At 39.0% G+C, this 21,816-nt stretch overlaps 1 protein-coding gene across 1 annotated transcript in view; it reads right to left on the reverse strand.

The window, feature by feature from the left end:
* The window catches only part of Fchsd2 (FCH and double SH3 domains 2), a 218,493-nt gene that overhangs the window by 7,819 nt on the left and 188,858 nt on the right, over positions 1–21,816 (reverse strand). The window contains 4 exon segments of the mRNA XM_028856701.2: positions 4,354–4,488; positions 16,438–16,484; positions 16,487–16,546; positions 16,549–16,597. Of these exon segments, the coding sequence (XP_028712534.1) occupies positions 4,354–4,488; positions 16,438–16,484; positions 16,487–16,546; positions 16,549–16,597 (291 nt within the window).

The raw sequence follows: 21,816 nt of genomic DNA on the forward strand, positions 1-21,816 counted from the left end.
ATCAGAGTACAACATGCTGTTGTCCTGTGACAAGCCATGGAGGTCCATGTGGATTGTCCAGCTTTATAGCAGTAGGCCAACAGAAGTGAGCACTAGAGATCTACAGCTGGCCACTCCAAGCCTCGAGCCAGCATACGCTTTCCTGCTCTCTGAGCACACTGTGCCCTTCCTTGCCTGTTTCTCCCCTTTGGTCTCTGTCTGCCAGCCCTCCTCCACCTTTCTTTCCTTTTTTCTTTATTGGTGTTTCAAGACAGGGTTTTTCTGTGTAGCCCTGGCTGTCCTGACTAGGCCGGCCTCTAACTTAGAGATCTGTCTGCCTCTGCCTCCCAAGTGCTGGGATTAAAGGTGTACGCCACCACCATAGACTGCTGAGTATCAGTCAATTTCTATGGGCAAATGACCCTGAGATGTCGTTGAGGGCTGGAGAACTGGCTCAGCTGTTAGAGCACCAGCTGCTCTTGCAGAGAACCCGGGTTTAATTTGCAGCACCCACATGGCAGCTCACAGCTGTTTGTAAATTCAGTTCCAATGGACCCAATGCCCTCTTCTGGCCTCTGTGGTTACTTCTGGGAGACCTTTGCATCTCTCAGACACTGACTTCCATGCACAGCACTCCAGCTAGCTGTTCATCCCTGTGGGTTTCCTACTAAAATGACTTAGAGTGGGGCTATGTTTCTTCTCTCATCCCAACTACAGATAGCAAGTAATTAATAAATGACTACTAAATATACAATCTTAATTCTGTGTCCCTTAAGTCTGAATACTCTCAGTAAGTCAGAAATCCATTCCCACCTATCTTTAATTTCCTGCATTTTGCTTTCCTGGTTTTAAAATTCATGCTTATTCATTATAGAAAAGCTGAAGAATGGCACAGAGATCTTGGAGATACACATACAATTTGGTATTCTTTCTTTTTATCTGACATTTATAACAAGGTTTGTTTGTTTGTTTGTTTTTGGGATAGGGAGGGTCTCGCTATGTGGCTCTGGTTGGCCTGGAACTCACAGAGACCTGCCTGCCTCTGCCTCCATAGGGCTAGCATTAAAGGTGTGCGCCACCACACCCAGTTCTTTTCAAAAATTGTGTGAGCTTTGCCTACATGTATGTCTGCACACTTTTGGGAATCAGTTCTCTTTTCCTGTCACATGGATTCTGGGGATCAAGCACTCGGCCAAGGGTTGGGGATTTGAACCCACAGTCGTGCCTGTTAGTGAAGTACTCTACTAAGCTAAATTTCTGATCCCTAGACAGACTTTTCTACTCTGGGTTACCGTAGGGAAATGATCAGATATGTCAGCAGAAGTGATGGGGAAGAATATGAGCTGTTTGAAATCAGTTGGGGCTTAGGACTCTCCATTTATTTATCACAAATCTTATTTGTGGAACTTTCAAGGAAATATAACAATAAGAAGTAACATCAGGAAATATAACATCAGAAGTAACAACAACTTTAAGCTTTAGCTTTATACCTTGGAAGATCTTTCCAACTATCTTAGAAGATGACTTCAAATTTTCAGATTATCAAAACAAGTTACACTCGTAAAAGCTCTAACCCTTTTAGGAAACAAGAAGTATTATGTGTTTAAATATAATGAATGGATGACAAAAGCCCAGGAATTACTGGTATTGAGTAGTAGATGTAGCCAGCATTCAGCACATGGGGTGCAGGTGGGTTATCAGTGTACAACAGTTGGAAAACTTTCTCTATACCCCTCCCCCATCATCTCTGGCACTATTATCCTCTTCTATTGTGTCTTATCACAGTGGGGACAGAGGAGGATTCACTTGTTTATGCCTTCCTTGCATCCCTCATTTACTCCTTCTACAATTATTTCCTGTGCCCAGGCATTGTCACAGAGATGCTGAACACACACAGATAAGGCACATAAAGTTTCTGTTTCTGTGGATCTTCAGTGAGGAGCCAGACAAAGAAATAGGAAAATAAATAAGATAAAGTTTAGCTGGTCACAAATGTTTAATTACGTGTTTCGTGAGGTTATGGTCAACAATGAACTACAACATATGCAGTGGTCTTATAAGATTACAATAAAAGTCAGGCATGGCAGTATTGATTTGTCTATAATCCCAGCACTTGGGAGGCGGAGGCAGGAGGGCTGCCTCAAGGCTGAAGGTATTTTCTACATAGGCTACTGAGTGAGACCCTATCTCAAAAATAAAATTATAATGGAGAGGGAAACGTTGTCATCTAATGATGTTGTAGCCATCATGACACCATAATGCAACACACTCCTCATGCTTGTGGCAGTGACTGTACGAACAAACCTGTGTTTCCAGACATACAGAAGTATGGTGCATACAGTTATGCAGAGTATAAAGCACTGATAATAGGACATGGCAATGGCAGTGAATCTACTGTACTGTTTTTCTCTTTTTTTTCTGTTTCTTCCTTTACCTTTATTTTTTGTTCATTTTTGACTCAGATTGGCCTGGAATTTTCTGTGTAGCTCAGGCTAGCTTTGATCTTTCAATCACTCTGCTTCAACCTCCTGAGTACTGGAATTCTAGACACATTCTGCTGAGTGTCATATTAGAATATATTTCTTCTACTTAAAAAAACAAACAGCCAGGCAGTGGTGGCGCACGCCTTTAATCCCAGCACTCGGTTGGCAGAGCCAGGTGGATCTCTGTGAGTTCGAGGCCAGCCTGGGCTACCAAGTGAGCTCCAGGAAAGGCGCAAAGCTACACAGAGAAACCCTGTCTCGAAAAACCAACCAACCAAACAAACAAACAAAAAAAAAACTTTTACCATAGAGCTAAACCTGGAAGTGCACACCTGCAATCCCAACACTTGGGAGGTAGGGGCAGTAGGATTGAGCGTTTGAGAGGATTCTCAGCTACAAGTGAGTTTGAGGCTGACCTGGGCTCCATGAGAATCTGTCACACACACAGAGAAGTTTACTGAAAGCAGCCCCGTACTTCTCATGTGCTTTGTTCATTATGGCCTGATGAACAGTAGTAAAACATACAGAGCACACAACTCAGTGAGTAGTAGGCTCTACTATAGGCTATGGAAGCTCCCTCTATGTTTGCATGACACTGAAATCACTTAATGCATTCTTTCTTAGTGCAGTTGCATTCTTCAGAATGCATTCCCACTGTTAAGCAATGCATGACTGTTCAGAGTAAATAAAAGAGGACAACAGGTCAGAGTAGGCTGTTAAGGATGACCTGAGTAGGTACTTTTTCTTTCTTTCTTTCTTTTTTGTTTTTGTTGTTTGTTTTTGAGCAGGGTTTCTCTGTGTAGTTTTGGTGCCTGTCCTGGATCTCGCTCTGTAAGACCAGGCTGGCCTCGAACTCACAGAGATACGCTTGCCTCTGCCTCCCAAGTGCTGGGATTAAAGCATGCGCCACCACCCAGTTTTTTTTCTTAAAGGAAAGAGATTTTTAAAAAGATTCATTTTATTTTAATTATGTGTATGGTATAAGTATAGTTGCCCTTGGAGGCCAGAGGCCTGGAGTTGGACTAACAGGTACTTGTGAATTGCTCTACGTGGATGATGGGAACTGAATTTATGTCCTTTGTAAGGGCAACAAGAGCTTCTAACTGCTGAGCCCTCTCCTGCAAGGAAGGTGCTTTTTGAGCTGGGCTCAAAGGAAGAGAAGTAGGGAGCTGAGATGTGAGGAAATGGAGTTCTAGGCAGAAGGAGTGAGCAGTATAAAGATGTTGGGGGGGGGGGGAAGGAGTTGAGTGCCCCTGGAGTCTGAACTGCAGCCACTGGCTACTGTGCTGGGTTTTTTTCTACAACCACTTTGTAAGACATTTTTCTTCTGGTCTGAACCTGGTGGGGGTGGGGGTGGGGTGGGAGAGTCCTAAGGGGAGGTCTATGCAAAGCTGGGGCATGACTCTAGCCACTGAGAGTTTATAAGACTGTGCTCAGTGCTTTGTATTATGGAAGTGTTACTCAGTCTTCAAAGTAGATACCATTCCTGCCATATACAGGAAAACAAACAAACCAAGAAACCCCGAAGACAGACAAAACCCCCAAAACACTGGGTCTCACAGAGACCAAGTACGTTTGGGTAGCTCAAGAGCAACAAAGACAGCGGTTTTGAGACAGGGTTTCTCTGTGTAGGCCTGGCTGTCCTTGAACAGAGATCTGTCTGCTTCTGCCTCTGAGTACTAGGATTAAAGGCACGTGCCAAAACCACGGGGCTAGAGACAGGGTTTTAAACAGAAAAGTCAAGGGCAGAGTCTCAACATTTCATTACCACGTCCTATTGCTATCAACAGATGGCAGCTTTATGCTAGCCAGCATAGTGTGAGCAGAGAGTCTCATGAATTCTCAGAGTTGTCACAATTTACTATCACCAATATATGGGGGAGATACAAACCTTATAGGAATAAACAACTTTGCAGGTAAGTGGGTAATTCCTTAAAGTGCCAGAAGGGCTGGAGCTGCTGTCATCAAAAACATCCATGTTGTCTTCAAACTCTTCTCCTTCTTCTCTTTCAGCATCTGCATTAAGCTAGGAAAAATTAGAAGCCATTGGCTACTTTGTTTATTTCATGAAAATGGTAGAAAACAGGAACAAAATCACTTGAAATCTGATTGTTTCTAAATATTAATTCATCAATTCAACCACACAGAAATGACTGTCCTCAATTGCATTTTCCATATTATAAAGAGCAGAGAATGTTTAAAATCTACAGTTTCAGGCCACTTGGAGTTACACACATACACAAAAGTAAAATGTCAGGCTGGGAAGCTGCTGGTTTTGTAGAAGTACTTGCCATGCAAACCTTGATGACCTGAGTTTCATCAGCAGATCCCATGGTGGAAGGAAAGAATCAATTCCCAAGAATTGTCCTCTGTATTCCACATGCACACCACGGTACATTTGTGTGTGCACACACATATATATACACACATGCATGTACAAACAAGAAATAAAGTAAAGCATCTCAGTGGTACACATGTATAATTCAAGCATTGGGGAAGTGGAGGCTAGAACTAAAGGCTTGCTTTAGCTAGATGGTGGGTTCTGGACTAAATGAGACCCTGTCACAAACAAACTTTTTCAAGTATTTAAGAAGTAATTTTTATCAGTATCCCTTCACTTTTTGCCATTAAATACTAGCTAACAAAGTCCTCTTAACATTTTAAATTCTAACATGAGGAAACAAAGATTCCTACATGTTAACAGGTAGGAATCATGTGGAGAAACAGTCTATAACTATGGTAGGTAGAAATGCAAAGTCACACATTGTTTTTAGAAAATATAGTGCCCAAAACAGGGTTCAAGCCATGACCAATAGCAGAATTAACTATGATAAGGTGCTCTGTTACTAAAAGACACTATCAGAAGGGGCCAGAGATGCAGCTCAGTTTATAAGAGTACTTGTCTTGTTCTATCCTCCGCACTCCATAAACCAGGTGTGGTGGTGATGCATGCTTGCAATTTCAACACTCAGGAGGCAGAAGCAAGAGGATCAGAAATTCAAGGTCACATAGCAAGTTTGAGGCCAGCATGAGCTACAAGTGACCCTGTCTCAAAACAAACAAAGCAACCAACCCATTAACCCCTACAGTGAAGCCAGGTGTGATATATCATGTCTGTAATATCAGCATTCAAGAGGCTGAGTCAGGAGGACTGCTTTGAGTGTGACACCAGTCTAGGCTACAGAATGACACCTGGTAGCACACGCCTATATTCTCAGCACTTGGGAGGCAAAGGCAGGATTATCCTTGGCTATATAATGAGTGTAGGCCAGTTTAGGCTACATGAACCCCTGTAACAACTAACTAACCAACCAACCAACCAACCAACCAACAAAACACAACCCCCAAACAAACATAAAATAGTAAAAAACAGGAAAACCCACCACAATGAGATACTACTTTCCATTCATTTGGGTCTTTATCATCAAGAAAGAGAAAAGAACATGCTGAAGATGTAACAAAGCTGAAACCCTGTAGTGGGACTATAAATGACCCAGCTGCTGTGGAAAAAAATATATAGTGTTTCCTTAATAAATTAAACATAGAATTACATATAATTCAGAAATTTCCCTGGGTATATACCTAAAAGAACTGAAAGCATAGACTTGAACAGATGTTTGCAAACTGATGTTCACAGGAGCAATATTACAACTGTCAAAGTTCCACTGACAGAAGAATAGGGAAATGAAACACAGTACACACATATAATGGAATATTACTCAGTCTTAAAAAAGAAGTAATGCTGGCTGACACACAATACTATAGGGATGTACTTGAAGAAATTACGCGAAGTGAAATAAGCCATCCACAAAAGGATAAACATCACCTCTATTTCTAAGAAGTATGCAGAGTAGTCAAAGTCATAGAGATCAAGTTACACAACATTTGTTGGGATTGAAGGTAGCTCATAGGAGTTATTGTTTACTAGGTACAGAGTTTTACCATTTTCATTTGGTTGTTTATTTGATACAGAGTCTCAATATGTATCCCAGACTGGCCTGAAATTTATGTATCTCAGGCTTGTCTCAAACTTGGAATTCTTTGCTTCTTCCTTTTGACTACTCAGATTACAGGTAAGGGCTACCATGGCCAATCAGAGCTTTCCCCCCTTCTTTTTTTTTTTTTTTTTTTTTAAAGATTTTATTTTTAATTGTGTGTGTGTGTGTGTGTGTGTGTGTGTGTGTGTGTGTGTGTGTTTATATGTGTGTACCAGACAGAGGACAGAGACATCAGATCCCCTGAAGCCTGAGTTACAGGTGGTTGCTAGCCACCTGTTGTGGTGCTTGGAACTAGGTCCTCTGCAAGAGCAGAACAAACATTCTTAACCACTGGGCCATCTCTCTAGCCTCTTAAACATATTTTATATATTCAGAAGAACTTGCTTTCACACTCTAGGAAAAGTTACAGACATTTTAGTGTATTACACAAAATACTCAGACATTTATAAAAATGGGGTTAGAACAAGTTTCCAAAAATATATACAGAATGTTAACATGTAATGTGCTTTGGTACTGGGAATCAGTCCAGAGCACTTTATCTTGCCAGCATGGGCTGATACTAAATATTCCTTTTGCATCCTCTGTTTTTAGTTCACATTTTATTCTCACAGAAAGGACTAGAAGGCTTTAGTGACAATAGGAGCCACTGTCAGATGCTTTGCTTGGCTCTAGTAGCTTTCTAAAGCACAACATCTAAGACTAATTTCTTCCTTCCTCCCTCCATCCTCTTCATTGTTCTCATGTTTTCTTGACTCAGCATTTCTAAAATCTCAGTCTTCCTTTGTCTCTTATCTTAAGGACTACACTCTCAACCCTTCTTTCTTTCTTTTTAGCCATACTTACATGTTTCCTTCCTTAATTGTTGTAAAATGCTTACTCTTTCTGCAAGGGCGGTGAGAAGAACCCTGTGGGAATTAGTTTTTGTAGTGGCTGTCTCTTGGCACTCAGTACCTTCAGCTCTATGGTGTCATAGGGAGGGAAACAATGAGCCTCGGTCTGACAGATTGGATGTGAATACTGACTATATCAAGCACTTGCGGTGTGTGACTCTAGGCAACTCATTTGGTTTCTAAACTTCAGTGACCTCATGTTGTTAATGAAGACTACTTTTTTCACAGGGCTATCATAAGGATTAAAGGAGGCAATACATTTTAAACCTTTAACACTCACTTGGCAAATGAGAGGCACTTAGTAAGTCATTATCTTTTGCTGGTTTTAAGAGGCACAGAGAATCAGATGAGGAATTTGCTGACACCTAATACAGGGGAAGCAGCTACTAGCAGAAAGTGACCAGAACCTCTGAACTCTACTTGGACAGAGAAGTGACCACAGAGCAGAGAACCTTACTCTAAAAACTGCCTAAGTAATAAGATATAAATGTCTGTTTCAAAGCAAGATGGAATACTAGGAACCAGATTGAAAAAACTGGCCGTGGGTCTGTAAGACGGCTCCACGGGTAAAGGTGTTGCCACCAAGCTTCAACTCAATTCAATCCCTGACCTCATGGTGGAGGAGTAAACCAAGGACTCTTGCAAGTTGTCCTTTGACCTCTACTTGATAAACATGGCATGCCCCACTCCCAGTAAATAAATGTAATAACATAAAAAATATGGTCAAAATATATGAAAGTTTTCAAGACACAGGCCACCAAGCAACAAGACAGTGGTGTCTGGGGAATGGAAACAATTTGCTCAACTTACTGTCAGAAAAAGTTTCCAGGCTGAGGACGGTGTGCCCTGTGAACTGAGGAGTGGAACTGGGAGTTCATGAAGGCCAAGGCGGCTAGAGTTCAGACCGAAGTAACAAGGAGAGCAGAAAGAGATCCTTGCAGAGGAAATTTGCAGAGGCCTCAAGTCTTCAGCTGAGAAGTGCTTAGTATATGAGTATGAATAAAGTAGCTGAGGCTAGAATAGAACCACCTAGAAGGATCAGAGAAAATTATCTCTAGAGCTCACACAGGTTTGGAAATGACTCCTGTTTCCCCTAAGGCATAGCACATCAGGTGGGGGCTCACAGAGCATCAGTAAGAGTATGGAACACACGGGCAATGCCACCAACTCGATGTAACTGCATTTGTAGAACACAGTACCCAACAGCAGCAGAATGCACACTCTTATATATCACATACGGGGTCACAAAAGAAGTCTCAGTAAATTTCAAAGAACTGAAGTATGTTACTGATCTACAGTGTAACTAAATTAGAAATCAAAGGCAGAAATGTATCTGGAAAGCCTCCCCAAAATTTGGAAACTCAACAACATACTTCTAAGTAAGTTACCACTCAGTGAAGACACTGAAAAGCCAGTCAGAAAGTATCTTGAACTGAATGATAACACATTAGCAGAACCATGCAAAGAACCTAAAGTAATATGTAGAAGGAATGTTTACCAAATGCCTCCACAACAAAGGGGAAAATGTCTAAAATCAATATCCCAGCCTCTACCTGAAAAAGTCATAAAAGAACAAATTAAATGCAAATTAAACAGAAGAAAGGAAATAATTAAAATCTAAGCAGAAATTACTAAAACAGGAAACAACAACAAATGAAACCCAAAGTTTGCTCATGGCGGAGAGCCATCTATCTGATGGACCACTATTAGAAACAAATGACCACAAAAAACAGGAGACAAAACCAACAGAAACAGAGTGGTGACTGGCATACCTACAGATGCTCCAGATGAGCAGATATCACAACATCATAAACAACTTCATACCAGGACCTTCAGTAATTTGGATTGAACCATTTTTTTTTTTTTTTTTTACAGTAACAACAAAACCCAAGCTAAATTATCAGTCTATTAAAAGGAGAACAGCCTCTGGCTGGACACAGTGTCAGCATCAGCAAACCCAACAGAGGAAGGTAGACCATTCAAGGTCAGCCTGGTTTACATAGTGAGTTCTAGGCCAGTCTGGGCTATAAATGGAGATCCTGTCTCAGAAAGTCAGCCTTTTCCCAGCACTTTTTAAATTTTTAATTTTGAGATAGGGTTTCAGTAAGTTGCACAGGCTGGCCTTGAACTCACTCAGTAGTCTAGATCTTGAACTTGTGATCTTTCTGCCTCAGCCTGCAAGTAGCTGAATCATAGACCCGTGTCACCAGGATGTTTCTTAAAACACTAAATATATACCCATTATATATCCTAGTCAAAAGCATATGTTAGTAGTATTTATCCTACCCAAATTCAAGACTTATAAAATTATGATAAGTAACAATAATAAAAAATAGCCCAGAACAACCAAATGTCCACAACGAGTAGAAGGATAGTAGACATCTACAGCTATACAATGCAATATTGCTCAGTAATGAAAACAAATGAACTGTTAACACACAGTAATAATGTGTGATCCTCAATATCATCACACTGAGCTTTCAAAGTTCCATGCAGAAGAGTAGATATGATTCTCTTTATATAAATCCAGAATACAAACTAACCTAAAGTGCCAGGAAGTAGATCTGTGGTTAACTGAGGAATAGAAAATGAATGAGATTACAAAAGAGAATGAGGAAAATTTGAGAGAATAATAAATACGCTTATTGTCATAACTGCAATTCTTTTACTAGTGCCCACATATGTCAAAACATATCAGAATGTATACATTAAACATGTGCAATTGAATGTATGTTTTTCAACCTTCAATAAAGCTGCTGAAATATTAAGCTATATGTCAACTGGTCACACAGTACACAAAGATTTAACACAATCACTAATGGCACTGGAAATAAAACACCCAATGATACTTTAAAAAAAAAAAAAGACCTACACAGTATTAAAACGACAGAGACTAGACGAACACAGAGAAACCCCATAGAGTAAGGGCATGAGGTCTGAGGGCTGTAGAGGCAGACACCTCTGGGTTCAAATGTCACCTCTTCTCACTCAGACTTTAAGGAGATACTGAGTCTCCCAAGCCTATCAGTTCATCTGTAAACACACTCAGAGTAACATATTAACTAACTGTTCTCATGTAGATAATGTACAAATACATCTGACATAACTAACACTCGAGCCCTACTCCTTGCTTTTAGTGGTGATTTAAGCTTAGATGATAAAATGGGGGGAAAGTGCTTATCTTGAGGATGAGATGAATATTTTTTGACATGACTATGGGTAAGAAACTGTCACAGAACTTTAGTAGTATTATCGCTATTTTAATTATTTTTGAGAAAGGCTCTCATGTAGCCCAGGTTGGTCACAAATTCACTATGTAGCTGAGAATGACCTAGAACTTTTGATTCTCTTGCCTCTATTTCCTAAGTGCTAGGATTATAGGTATATGCCACCACATTTGGTTTAGGTGGTACTGGGGATTGAACCCAGGAGTTCATGCATGTTAGGCAAGTGTTCTAACAATCTAGCTACATCTCCAGCATACTTTTAAAAAGAAGAAACTAATTTTTGTATTCCATTGAAGTCAAAATGGATAAAACATTGAGTTTTAGCTGGGCAGTAGTGGCACATGCCTTTAATCCCAACACTTGGGAAGCAGAGGCAGGTAGATCTCTGAGTTTGAGGCTAGCCTGGTCTACACAGTGAGTTTTAGGACATCCAGGGCTACACAGAGAAACCCAGTGTCAAAAAACCAAAAACCAAAAAAACTCCCCCCAAATTAAGTTTTTACAAATGTGAATTAGTAATTTCCTAAAAACTTTCATTACACATAAAATAAATATTGTTAACAATAATATTGGTAACATTTACATATTATTCCATTACTTAAAGGAAATATCACTACCTTTTTTGTGTATTTATTTTGTTTTGGCTGCTCAGGCTAGCCTCAAATCCCTTCTCCCTTAACCTCTCAAGTAGCTGAGATTATGTGTACCAACCTATCTAGTTCATCTTCTTCTTTGTTGGACATTCAAGTGATTTCAGATGCACATGCACACTTTATTTAACCACACATTTCTGTGATGAGATCACATAGCATCTGCTTTTCTTACTATTTTTTTTCAAGACTATGATAACAAACATTGGCAGTATTTCTCCCAGCATTGGGAAAAATACAGTAAACACATCACCACTGGTAACTATAGGGATTTTTAAAAAGAGATTTATATTATTTTAATTATGTGTATGCATGTGTAGGGGATATATGCACATGAATGCAAGTACCCAGAGGTCAGAGATTCCCCCAGAGCTGGGGTTACAGGCTGCTGCATGCTGGGAATTGAACTCAGGTCCTCAGGAAGAGCACTATATGCTTTTAACCACCGAGCCCTCTCCCCAGACCTCTACTATAGTGATTTGTGGCACAACAGATCTCTTGAGTTTCAGTTTTCTGATCTTATTACAGTTAGGTATCCTTTGACCAGTGCTCATCACCCTTGCTTCCTAACCATCCAAGCCTCAGGGAAACACTATTCAATTCTACCTCTAGGAGTTCAATGTTTTAAAAATTACCATATTTTTTTGGGTGTGTGTTGTGTATGTGTGCATATAGTGGTCAGAGGGCAATTTCAGAAGTCAGTTTTCTCCTTCTACCATATGGGTCCCAGGTATCACTGAGGTCACCAAGCTTGGTGACAGGTACTTTCCTCTGTATATATGCCTATTAGTGGGATTAACAGTGTATTACAGCTATGCTGCAAGTCAACAAATTGTAATAATACAGCTGGATAGACTTCTCTCAGTGGGATTTTCAGTCCCACTCCCTTTTTGGTCTTGGCTAATGGCAAGTGAGACAAGTTCTCTCAACTGTAGATATTACTTAGATATAGTCAACACTCAGCAAAGGGTCTCATGAGAAGGACTGGCTGAAAGCAGTAAACTAAACTGATCTTACCAGAATTTGAAATGTCAATTTCACCAGAAGCTTGGGCTTTTTAGAGCATGGAACTTACTAGTTTCAATATAAAAAAGACTGCCGTCCCTTTGAAGGTACTATAAATATGAAAGCAATTGAAGCTTTTTTGCAAGGATATTCTTTTTAACAATTTCTATTTGTTTCATTATAGAAATCCATTCTTTCTTTTAATTGGGATTAGTTCAAGCCCACAAACAGGTTTTTCGTATTTTAAAAACAAATTCTATTTGACTGCAAGGACTATTAGGCAGTTGGAGAGTAAAGGTTAAGCATATTAGTCTCCTTGCCTTTCAACCACATTAATCAGCACAGTCTTCAAGATGACTGGAGTCAGGATTTATTTCTCTGCAATTCTGCAAATGTCAGATCCTTAGGGAGACTGCACAGCAAAGCAGACTGTCAGATCACTTAGTATAACTGTTGAGGGAAGTCATGCAGACAGTGTCAGTTATAATCAGAAAATCTAGGAAAAAGGGAGACTAGAAAGAATAAAAATCTCACGCTTTGGGAATCTGTACAGAAAACAACCCTAAAATTGAAAAAAAGAAATTTAGTTGTTTCTTAGTATCCAATGAGGAGTCTATTGAGGATCCCTTGTGGAAACCAATTCCATGGATGAGATCAGGTCCCTTACATAAAATGGTGTAGTATTAAATATTACCTATGCACATCTAACAGACTGTAAATGCTATAGAAATAGTTGCAATATTGTATACATGCTTAAGGTATACTGATCAAAGTCTCAATTTTCAGTACTAATGCAATTAAAAAAAACCAAACATTTCATATTTGTGTTGGTTAAATCCATGTATGTAAAAGCCATATTTATTAAGAATGAACAATTGTATATATTCCCAAATGTTACATAGAATGACCATAGAGACTCTAAAAGGAGGATTATGAAGATTATCCAGTGACAAGGAACATTAGACTGAAAAAATTAAGCAAAATTAGTCTATTAGTCTTCCTTATTATTTGTTTATGTAATTTTAAGGGCGAGGCTCTAAACTGAGTTATGGGTTTAAATGAGAGAAGGCAGGACAATAAGAGAAGAGAGGAATGAGTGATTCAGTGGTTCATGATGTCACTGGCAGTAATCCATTCACGGGTAGGCTCTAGTTACTCAACAACTAAGTATCTCTCTGTCCCCTACTCCCTCTCTCAAACTGGGTCTGATTATGTAGTCCTGGATGTCCTGCCTATGTAGTCCAGGCTGAAGGTCAGCCTTGAACTCAGGAGATCCATCTGCAACTGTCACCTGAGTGCTGGGATCAAAAGATGCGTACCACCATGCCCTGTAGCTCTTTTAAATGCGTCACCACATTCTGGGATTCTTTTCTTTCTTCCTCCTAATCCTATATTCTATATAACAGCATGAGACAGGAGGAAGAGTTATCATCTAAGTATGGTTCTCTAAGACAAATTATGTAGTTTAGTAACATTTACCTTCCATGAGACACTCTTTAGCTATACTGTTAATGTCTATGATAGTCATCATGTTCCCCAGATGACTAATGCTTTTGTTGGCATCTACAATGGAAGAAAATATTTGGTGGCCAGAATGTGTATTTCAGCCTCATGTTCCTCAGCCAGCTAGTTGTCAGTTTGAAGGGGTACAAAATTCTCTGAATCATTTCAGTGTTACTTAAGAAAAAGGTTAAATAAATATTGGGACCTCTTTAAGCTATTTTATGACTTAAGGTTTCCTTTAGTAATACAGCTGATAGATCTTCCATAAAATATAACCTCTTAAGCTGAAAAGGGGAATACAGGTTCTGTAAGACTGGCTAGAGGGTAGGAAAGGTGGGACAAGATTGCAAAGTACTGCTTTCCAAGGGGCTGACACTTCCTGATGAGCTGATGTCTAGAAGCCCCTATGCACATTTCATTTAGTCGCTTCCTTCAGACTCATAAGCACAGCTTCTATTTAGCTCTTATTAAAGTCCATCAAGGCCTACTTCAGATGACATTTCTTTTTTTTTTTTTTTGGTTTTTCGAGACAGGGTTTCTCTGTGTAGCTTTGCGCCTTTCCTGGAACTCACTTGGTAGCCCAGGCTGGCCTCGAACTCACAGAGATCCACCTGGCTCTGCCTCCCGAGTGCTGGGATTAAAGGGCATGCGCCACCACCGCCCGGCCAGATGACATTTCTTTATGGGCAAACTCTTCTGGAACTAGTACTGAGGTTTTCTGATAGTCTGTCACAGAATAAAAAATTCTAGGGTTAGAGGAGATCATAAGAGTTGGTTAACCTAACATTCCCTAAGAAATCCAGAAAGGAGTGATTTTTTTTTTTTGCAAGGTGTGCTGATGAATTTGACATAAATGACCTGAAGTTTGCCACGGACAGACCTAGTCACATACTGTCAAATACCACTAAGATCTATAAAGGTCTGCTGGTTCTCCCAGCAGCTAAACACTGAAGAAAGACCAAGTCCCATTCACCTCTAATATGCCTAGGAAGAAAGCCAAAGGTGAGGATATATGCCTGCTCAACGTAATTCATCCTCAAAAGGTGCTGACTCAAGCATAGTCATTTTGACTGATTGAAAGCAGGGCTGCTACAGAGCACAAAGAAGTTTGTGCCTCAAACCTGATGTTACCATAAACTGTAAAACAGAACCACCTGAGGTAGATGAGAAATTTAAAGATGTAATAGGAAGATGCTCCATGACATACGGACAAGCTCTTCTAACCTAAAAGTCAAGTATATGATGTGCATGATTTCCAACCCCACAAGCCAGCTTACCACTAGTAATGGAATAAAATAAACTTTCAATAGATTGTTTTTTTCTTATACCATAACCCCCCATATAGTCTTTTTAAATATATAAATGTATTCCCATTAGGAAATCAGAATGTTATGTGGAAAATGTGACAAAACTTCTAGGAATGTTTTTTAAAACTGGCCAGTTTATGTAACAAGGTTACCTAACATCTGCAGGGCACAAATATTAGAGGCATCGTGAACAAAGCTGGCTTTTTATTTACCACTATTGCATCCTTCCATTCATCCACTCAGGTCTTCCTTCAACAAACACTACGTATCTACTGTACCATGGTACTTTGCTGTGTGCAGCAGAGCCAGAAGACATGGCCATTATATTCCAGAGAGGATGACAGACAATAAAAGAAAACAAAAAAGAGAAACAGACACTGTAAGTTCTATGAAGAAAACAAGCTGTGTGCTGGTTATTACCTGTCAAACCCTACTTGCATTGGGTTCTAGCTCTGCCCTGGTAACTGAATTCACCTTTAAACTGAACCTGTGTTAGACTGAGCCTTGTATGTGTCTGTGTGTTTTTTGTTTTTTAATTTATTTTTATTTTATGTGCATTGGTGTTTTGCCTGCATGTATGTCTGTGTGAGGATGTCAGATCTTGGAGTTACAGGCAGGTGTGAGCTGCCTAATGTGGGTGCTAGAAGTTGAACCCGGGTCCTCTGGAAACACAGTCAGTGCTCTCAACCTCTGAGCCATCTCTCCGGCCAGAGCCTTGTATGTGTTTTATGTGTGAGTATACATTCGTATTCACATGCATGTGGAGGCCAGAGGTCAGCCCTGGATATTATTTCTTAGGCACCACCCACCATGTTTTTTGAGACCGGGTCTCTTGTTGGCTAGGAACTTACCATTAGGCTAGCTCCACTGGCTGGCCAGGGAGCCCCAGGATCTGTCAGTCTCTATCTTCCCAGCACAGGAATCACAAACATGTGACACCAAGTCTGGCTATGTTACATAAGTTCTGGAGCTTGAACTCACATCACCATACTTGCATGATAAGCACTTTACTAACATATTTCTCTACCTCTGACCCTACATTTTAAAAAGACATTTTATAACTCTCCCAATGTTCATGTCATGTCACTAGACCTCTGGGAACTTCAGAAACACTAGGTTTTCTCTTCTACTTTCAATTAAAATGCTATTTACCTTTAACTGGAATAATGGGTTTGGTGTTCAGACACTAACAGCCCAATTGTTGGCAAAGTATTCTTTACTGTATTAAAAAACAAAACACTAATACACTTGTTTTTTTCTCCCTCTTCTTTTACCTATATTAAGTTTAAATGAAGTGACAGAAACAACCTCCTAATATTTTTTTTAAATTTTCACCAAGTTTGGCTATAGAGCAAATAACAGTCAGTCCATGAAATCCAAGAAAAGAAACCATACCGAATGTAGAGTGCCGTTGCTGGTCACGGCTGGAGGGCGGGCCCACGCTCATTTTCTAGTTCCTCCATTACTTGGTTCATGGCGCTCTTCAGCCACGTGTCCACAGAAACCCAATCTGCTTTAGTAGCTCTAACCGGGCTTCAGCTTTCAATTTAATTATCTTAAAAAAAAAAAACATGAAACAAATAAGGTTGAAGACCAAAGCAATTTCCCTTCACACTGATTAAATTATTTCCAACTTATTAACAACTTGATATTTACCAGCAACTGTTGTATACTAATTTTTCACCTACAGGACAGAGAGAGAACATGAACACAACAATAGGAATCTGGGCCTCCTCCTTGTGCATGTGATGCATGCGCTCTATCACTCAGTCACACCTGCTGCACTTTGCACTGCAAGAACACAGAACTGACGACACATAAAACAGACCATGACTAGGAAGAGATGAGAATGCTCCAAGAATAGGGCTTAGAACATTTTGAAATCCAGCATCTTCAGTAGTCTTCTAAACAAATTCTAATCATGTTATCCCTTGTTTTAAAATGCTATGACTTTGACTAGGACTGTTTTATTCTTTTTTTTTTTTTTTTTTTTTTTTAAAGATTTATTTATTTATTATGTATACAGCATGTATGACTGCAGGCCAGAAGAGGGCACCAGATCTCATTACAGATGGTTGTGAGCCACCATGTGGTTGCTGGGAATTGAACTCAGGACCTCTGGAAGAGCAGTCAGTGCTCTTAACCTCTGAGCCATCTCTCCATACTCTGGTGTCTCTTCAGATCGTATAAATCTTTCGCCTTTTACTGTTTTATTCTTAAAAGAAAACAAAACACATTTATTTACTTAGTATACGTATGTACACCATATGAGTGCAGGAGCCTGAAGAAGTTAAAAGAAACATTAGATCCCCTGGAACTAGATACAGATGGTTGTGAGATAACATGTGGATGCTGAGATTGAACCCGGGTTCTCTGTAAGCAAAGTAAGTACTCTCAGCCACTGAGCCATCTCTCCAGCTCCAACTCTGGACTTTGCACTCTGAACTATTCTTTTCTGTCTTCTCATGGTCTCCTATGGTTCACATCATTACACACTCCTCCAGTACATCACAATCCCACCTGCTTGGTTGACACCAGTCCTTACATGCTTTAGGATGGCTGCTTATCTTCTGAGGGTCAGTTAAAACATCCCTTCTGTGAAGGCTGTTCTAATGATTCTCCTTTCTTGGGCAGCAGCACATCATACCCTTCCCTCTATTCCTAAAGCACTCTGTGTAGATCTAGTCATAATGTGGAAGGCGTTAAACACCTAGCTGTTTAGCTCTTTACTTTTAGGACATAACTGAGCCTCCTTTAGCACTGGACACAGACATTCAAAGCTATTCTCCTAACACATGTTTAGTAATCATCTCTGAATGAATTCCTACACAAAAGCACTTATACTGCTCTTCCAAGGAGATACTTTTCCTTAGAACTTTAGGTGAAATTAATCTTGAAAGACTGCCATTCAATGACACTGACATAAAGTATTTCTTTTAAATAATAATGCTTAATAATATTTCTTTTTAGTAATATTAACATTTTCCAGCGGAAGCTTCAAGAGCTTTGTTTTTGACTTGGCTGCCACTAGTGACTATTAACAAACAGTCCTTTTGATTTTAAATTAAATCATGATGAAGCTGCCGGAAACACTAGAGCTTGAGAATAAAGAGTTGTTCTGTGCCAAATTCAAGATGGAGAGTGATTGTCTACTTTCTGGCCTTTGTTCCTAAACCATAGGAAAGTACTCAAAATGACAAAAACGAGCACGCGTGCGCGCGCGCGCACACACACACACACACACACACACACACACACACACACATACACTTATGGAAATTATAAATGTATGTCATTTGACCACTAATGCAGAGAAACAAGTGTATTTTATTTCCTCAACATTAAGTAGTCTAGTTTACAGTAAGATTTATTTATTGATTGACTGACACAGGGTCTCACATAGCACAACTAGCCTCAAAATTGCAGCCTTGAACTTCTGATCCTAATGCCTTTTCCAACTGCAAGGATTATAGACATATTTTATTATGGCATATAGAATAAAATTTTCTATGATAACTATTTTTCTCCTATTCTTGAGATTATACTATAATTACAACATTTCTCTCCACACCTTTCTTTCTCCAATTCCTCCCTATAGATTCCTCCTTGCTCTCTTTAACAGCCACAGCATCTTTCTTCATTAATTATAATTACATCAGCCACAGCATCTTTTTCATTATTATTACATGCATATATGTATATATGTATACTATTTTAAATATACAGTTTAGTGGGTATTAAATATATTAACACTGTTGTGCAACAATTACACCATCTACTTCCTGATTGCTTGCGTCAGATACAACTAAACTAAGGTCTGGAGAGGTGGCTCAGTGGTTCAGAGCACTGGCTGCTCTTCCAGAGGTCTTGAGTTCAACTCCTAGCACCCACATGGCAGCTCACAACTTTCTATAATGGGAGCCGATGCCTTCTTCTAGTATATAGATGTACATGTAGAAAAAACATACTCATATACATAAATAAACATTTAAAAATATTTTTAAAAAAACCTAAAATTCTATGCACCAAATAACAGTTTCCCATTCCCCTTCCACAGTCCTGATAACTATAATTTGATTTCTGTCTCCATGAATTCAACTGTTTTGGGTACAACCATGCAGTACTTGTGACTGTCATCCTCTGGTTATTATTTGCATGGAATACTATTTTTGTCTTTAGATTTAAAGTATTTTTCCAATAGACAACATATGGTTGAGTCATATTTTCAAAAGATTTTATTTAAATTTTATGTGTATAAATGTTTTGCCTGGATGTATATATGTGCACCATATGTATGCCTAGTCCTCACGGATGTCAGAAGAGGGCATTGGATTCCCTGGATGTGGAGTTACAGAGAGTTGTAAGCTACCATGTGGGTGTTGTGAACCCAATCCAGGTTTTCTGCAACAGCAGCAAGTGCTCTTGATTCTAGTCCCTGTATCATTTTTAAAAAATCTATTCTGCTGATTTGTCTTTTAGTTAGAGAATTTAATACACTTATATTTAAAGTCATTAATAATACAGAAGGATTACTTCTGTCAGCTTGCATTTGTTTTGTATATGCTGATAGCTTTTTATTCCTCCCTTCCTGAAGTACTGTCTTCTTTGGAGTTTAGTTTTTATTTTTAAAGGTTTACTTACTATGTAATTGTGTGTGTGAGAGAGTTGTTTGTCTTTGTGAGCTTATATCCACTATATGCATGCAGGAGCCTCTGGAGGCCAGAGGAGGGCAACAGATTCCCTGGAATCAGAGCTATAAGTGACTGTGTGCCCTCATGAGGGTGGTGGGAAGCAACCTGGGTCCCCTGCAAGAGCAGTAAGTACTCTTAACTGCTGAGACATCTCTCTAGCCCAAAGTTGGTTTTCATTTTTGTAGTGAGGTGTTTTAATTCCTTTCTCATTTTCTTTTACAAATATCTGTATATTATATATATTTAATGTATATATTTATAGGAAATTACATTTAATATCTTAATGCTATAACACTCAATTATTAATTTGCAATTATGTATCAGATAATTAATGTGTGTTTGTGGGTGACAAAAGGCATTACAAAAAATTTAAATACTTAAAAAAAACAGGATAAAAATATGATTACTAATGTATTATTCAAACAATTGTCTCATTCTAATTTTTTTATTGTTGTTGTTGTTTGTGAGACAAGATTTCTTGGTGTAGCACTGGCCGTCCTAGAACTTAACTCTGTAGACCAGGCTGGAACTCACAGATAGTCCGCTTGCCTCTGCCTCTCCAGTGCTGGGCTTAAAGGTGTGCAACACTATGCCCAGTTCATTGTAATTTTTAATTAGAAGCTGATGAGAATACCATGGCTAATGTAAATATTCTTGTGAGAATTGTAGAAATGATAACAATGTAATAATGGCTTATTGTGAGATGTTAATCATTTTATAAGCATCTGGCACATAGGAAGCACTCATTAAATAGCTGAATTAATCAATATGACTTTGCCTCAAATTAACCAGCCACTTAAGAATTAATCAATCACTACACAATCCTTATTTTCTGTATTTAAACTTTTAGTTTCTTCTCACTGAAAAAGTTTCTTTCATCTATTACAGAGTATACAACAGCTCTTATTCTAATTAGCAATAAAAATGGCATGGAACCACATAGAAAAGAGACTAGACAAAGCAGATTGATTAACAAGGGAGGGAACCAATCATGCTGGTAGGAATTACAAAGAAAGCATGAAGAATATGATAAAATTTTAATCACTGTTTTTCTCTTTTGGAAAAGTATTTATAATAAACAACAACAACAAAACAATGCAAATAACAATACGAGTTAGGAAAAGGAAAAACAGTGGATTGATTAGTCAGTTTCTCTGAAGAGTTCAGTGATCTAGTCTATCCAAAAACTTCAATAGGACAATCCTTCAATTGTTGCCCTAATAAAATATGTCCTCATATCTGCTAACTAATTTTAGCATGGCTATTTTTGACTATCCAATAAGTAGAAACTAAGTGAGAGCTCATTTGAAGACAATTTCACAGATATTTAAAACTAAGATAATGGCTATGATATCATGGTTCTATATTTTTAGTAAGAAAATTATCTTTGAGATTATAGACTTAACTGCCTGTGTCAAGAGAGGTAAGACATTCTGTTGTAAAACTCTCACTTCATATTTTTAGTTTTAAACTAACAAATAGCGAGTTTGGCATACTGAAAGGGATAGTAGGTCACTCAATCTAAATGAAGACTGTGACCTATTACTGCTACACTAAGGGTGAAGTGGAGCAGCTTGGTGGAGTTAAGATACTAGACAGTGACACCATGGTGGAGTCTGGAAATGGAAAATATAAAGACATCCCTTCAGAAAAGTTTTGAGACTTGTCTTAAAATAGTCATTCCTGTTTCACTAATGTTTTCATCCAGTGTGGATAGGAACAAGGACAACTCTTTCACCACAAGCCAGTGTTTACCGCTCAGCAACTGCCTGCCAACAGTATTTGGCCAACACCTTGTAGAGGTTTCCTTGGGACTCTGGGTTTAGAGAGGAAAAAGGTTATTCATTGCACACATTGCTCTCCTCTCTATGGAAGCTTGAGGTTCAGACTGTGCCAGGAATAACGTAGAGGAGGGTACAAGAACAAATGGCATGTCTATTCTAACTCAGAGCACCTCCATGGGACAGTGCTCAAAAACTGCTTACATTCCCTGTGCTTACATACACTACCTCTCTATTATCCAACTACTGAACCATTTTCTGAAAACTTTTAAAAGAATATAAAAAAAGTCACTAGTTTAGAT

Source organism: Peromyscus leucopus, chromosome 1 (genome assembly GCF_004664715.2).
Source record: "Peromyscus leucopus breed LL Stock chromosome 1, UCI_PerLeu_2.1, whole genome shotgun sequence".
In the NCBI taxonomy this organism is placed as follows: Eukaryota; Metazoa; Chordata; class Mammalia; order Rodentia; family Cricetidae; genus Peromyscus; species Peromyscus leucopus.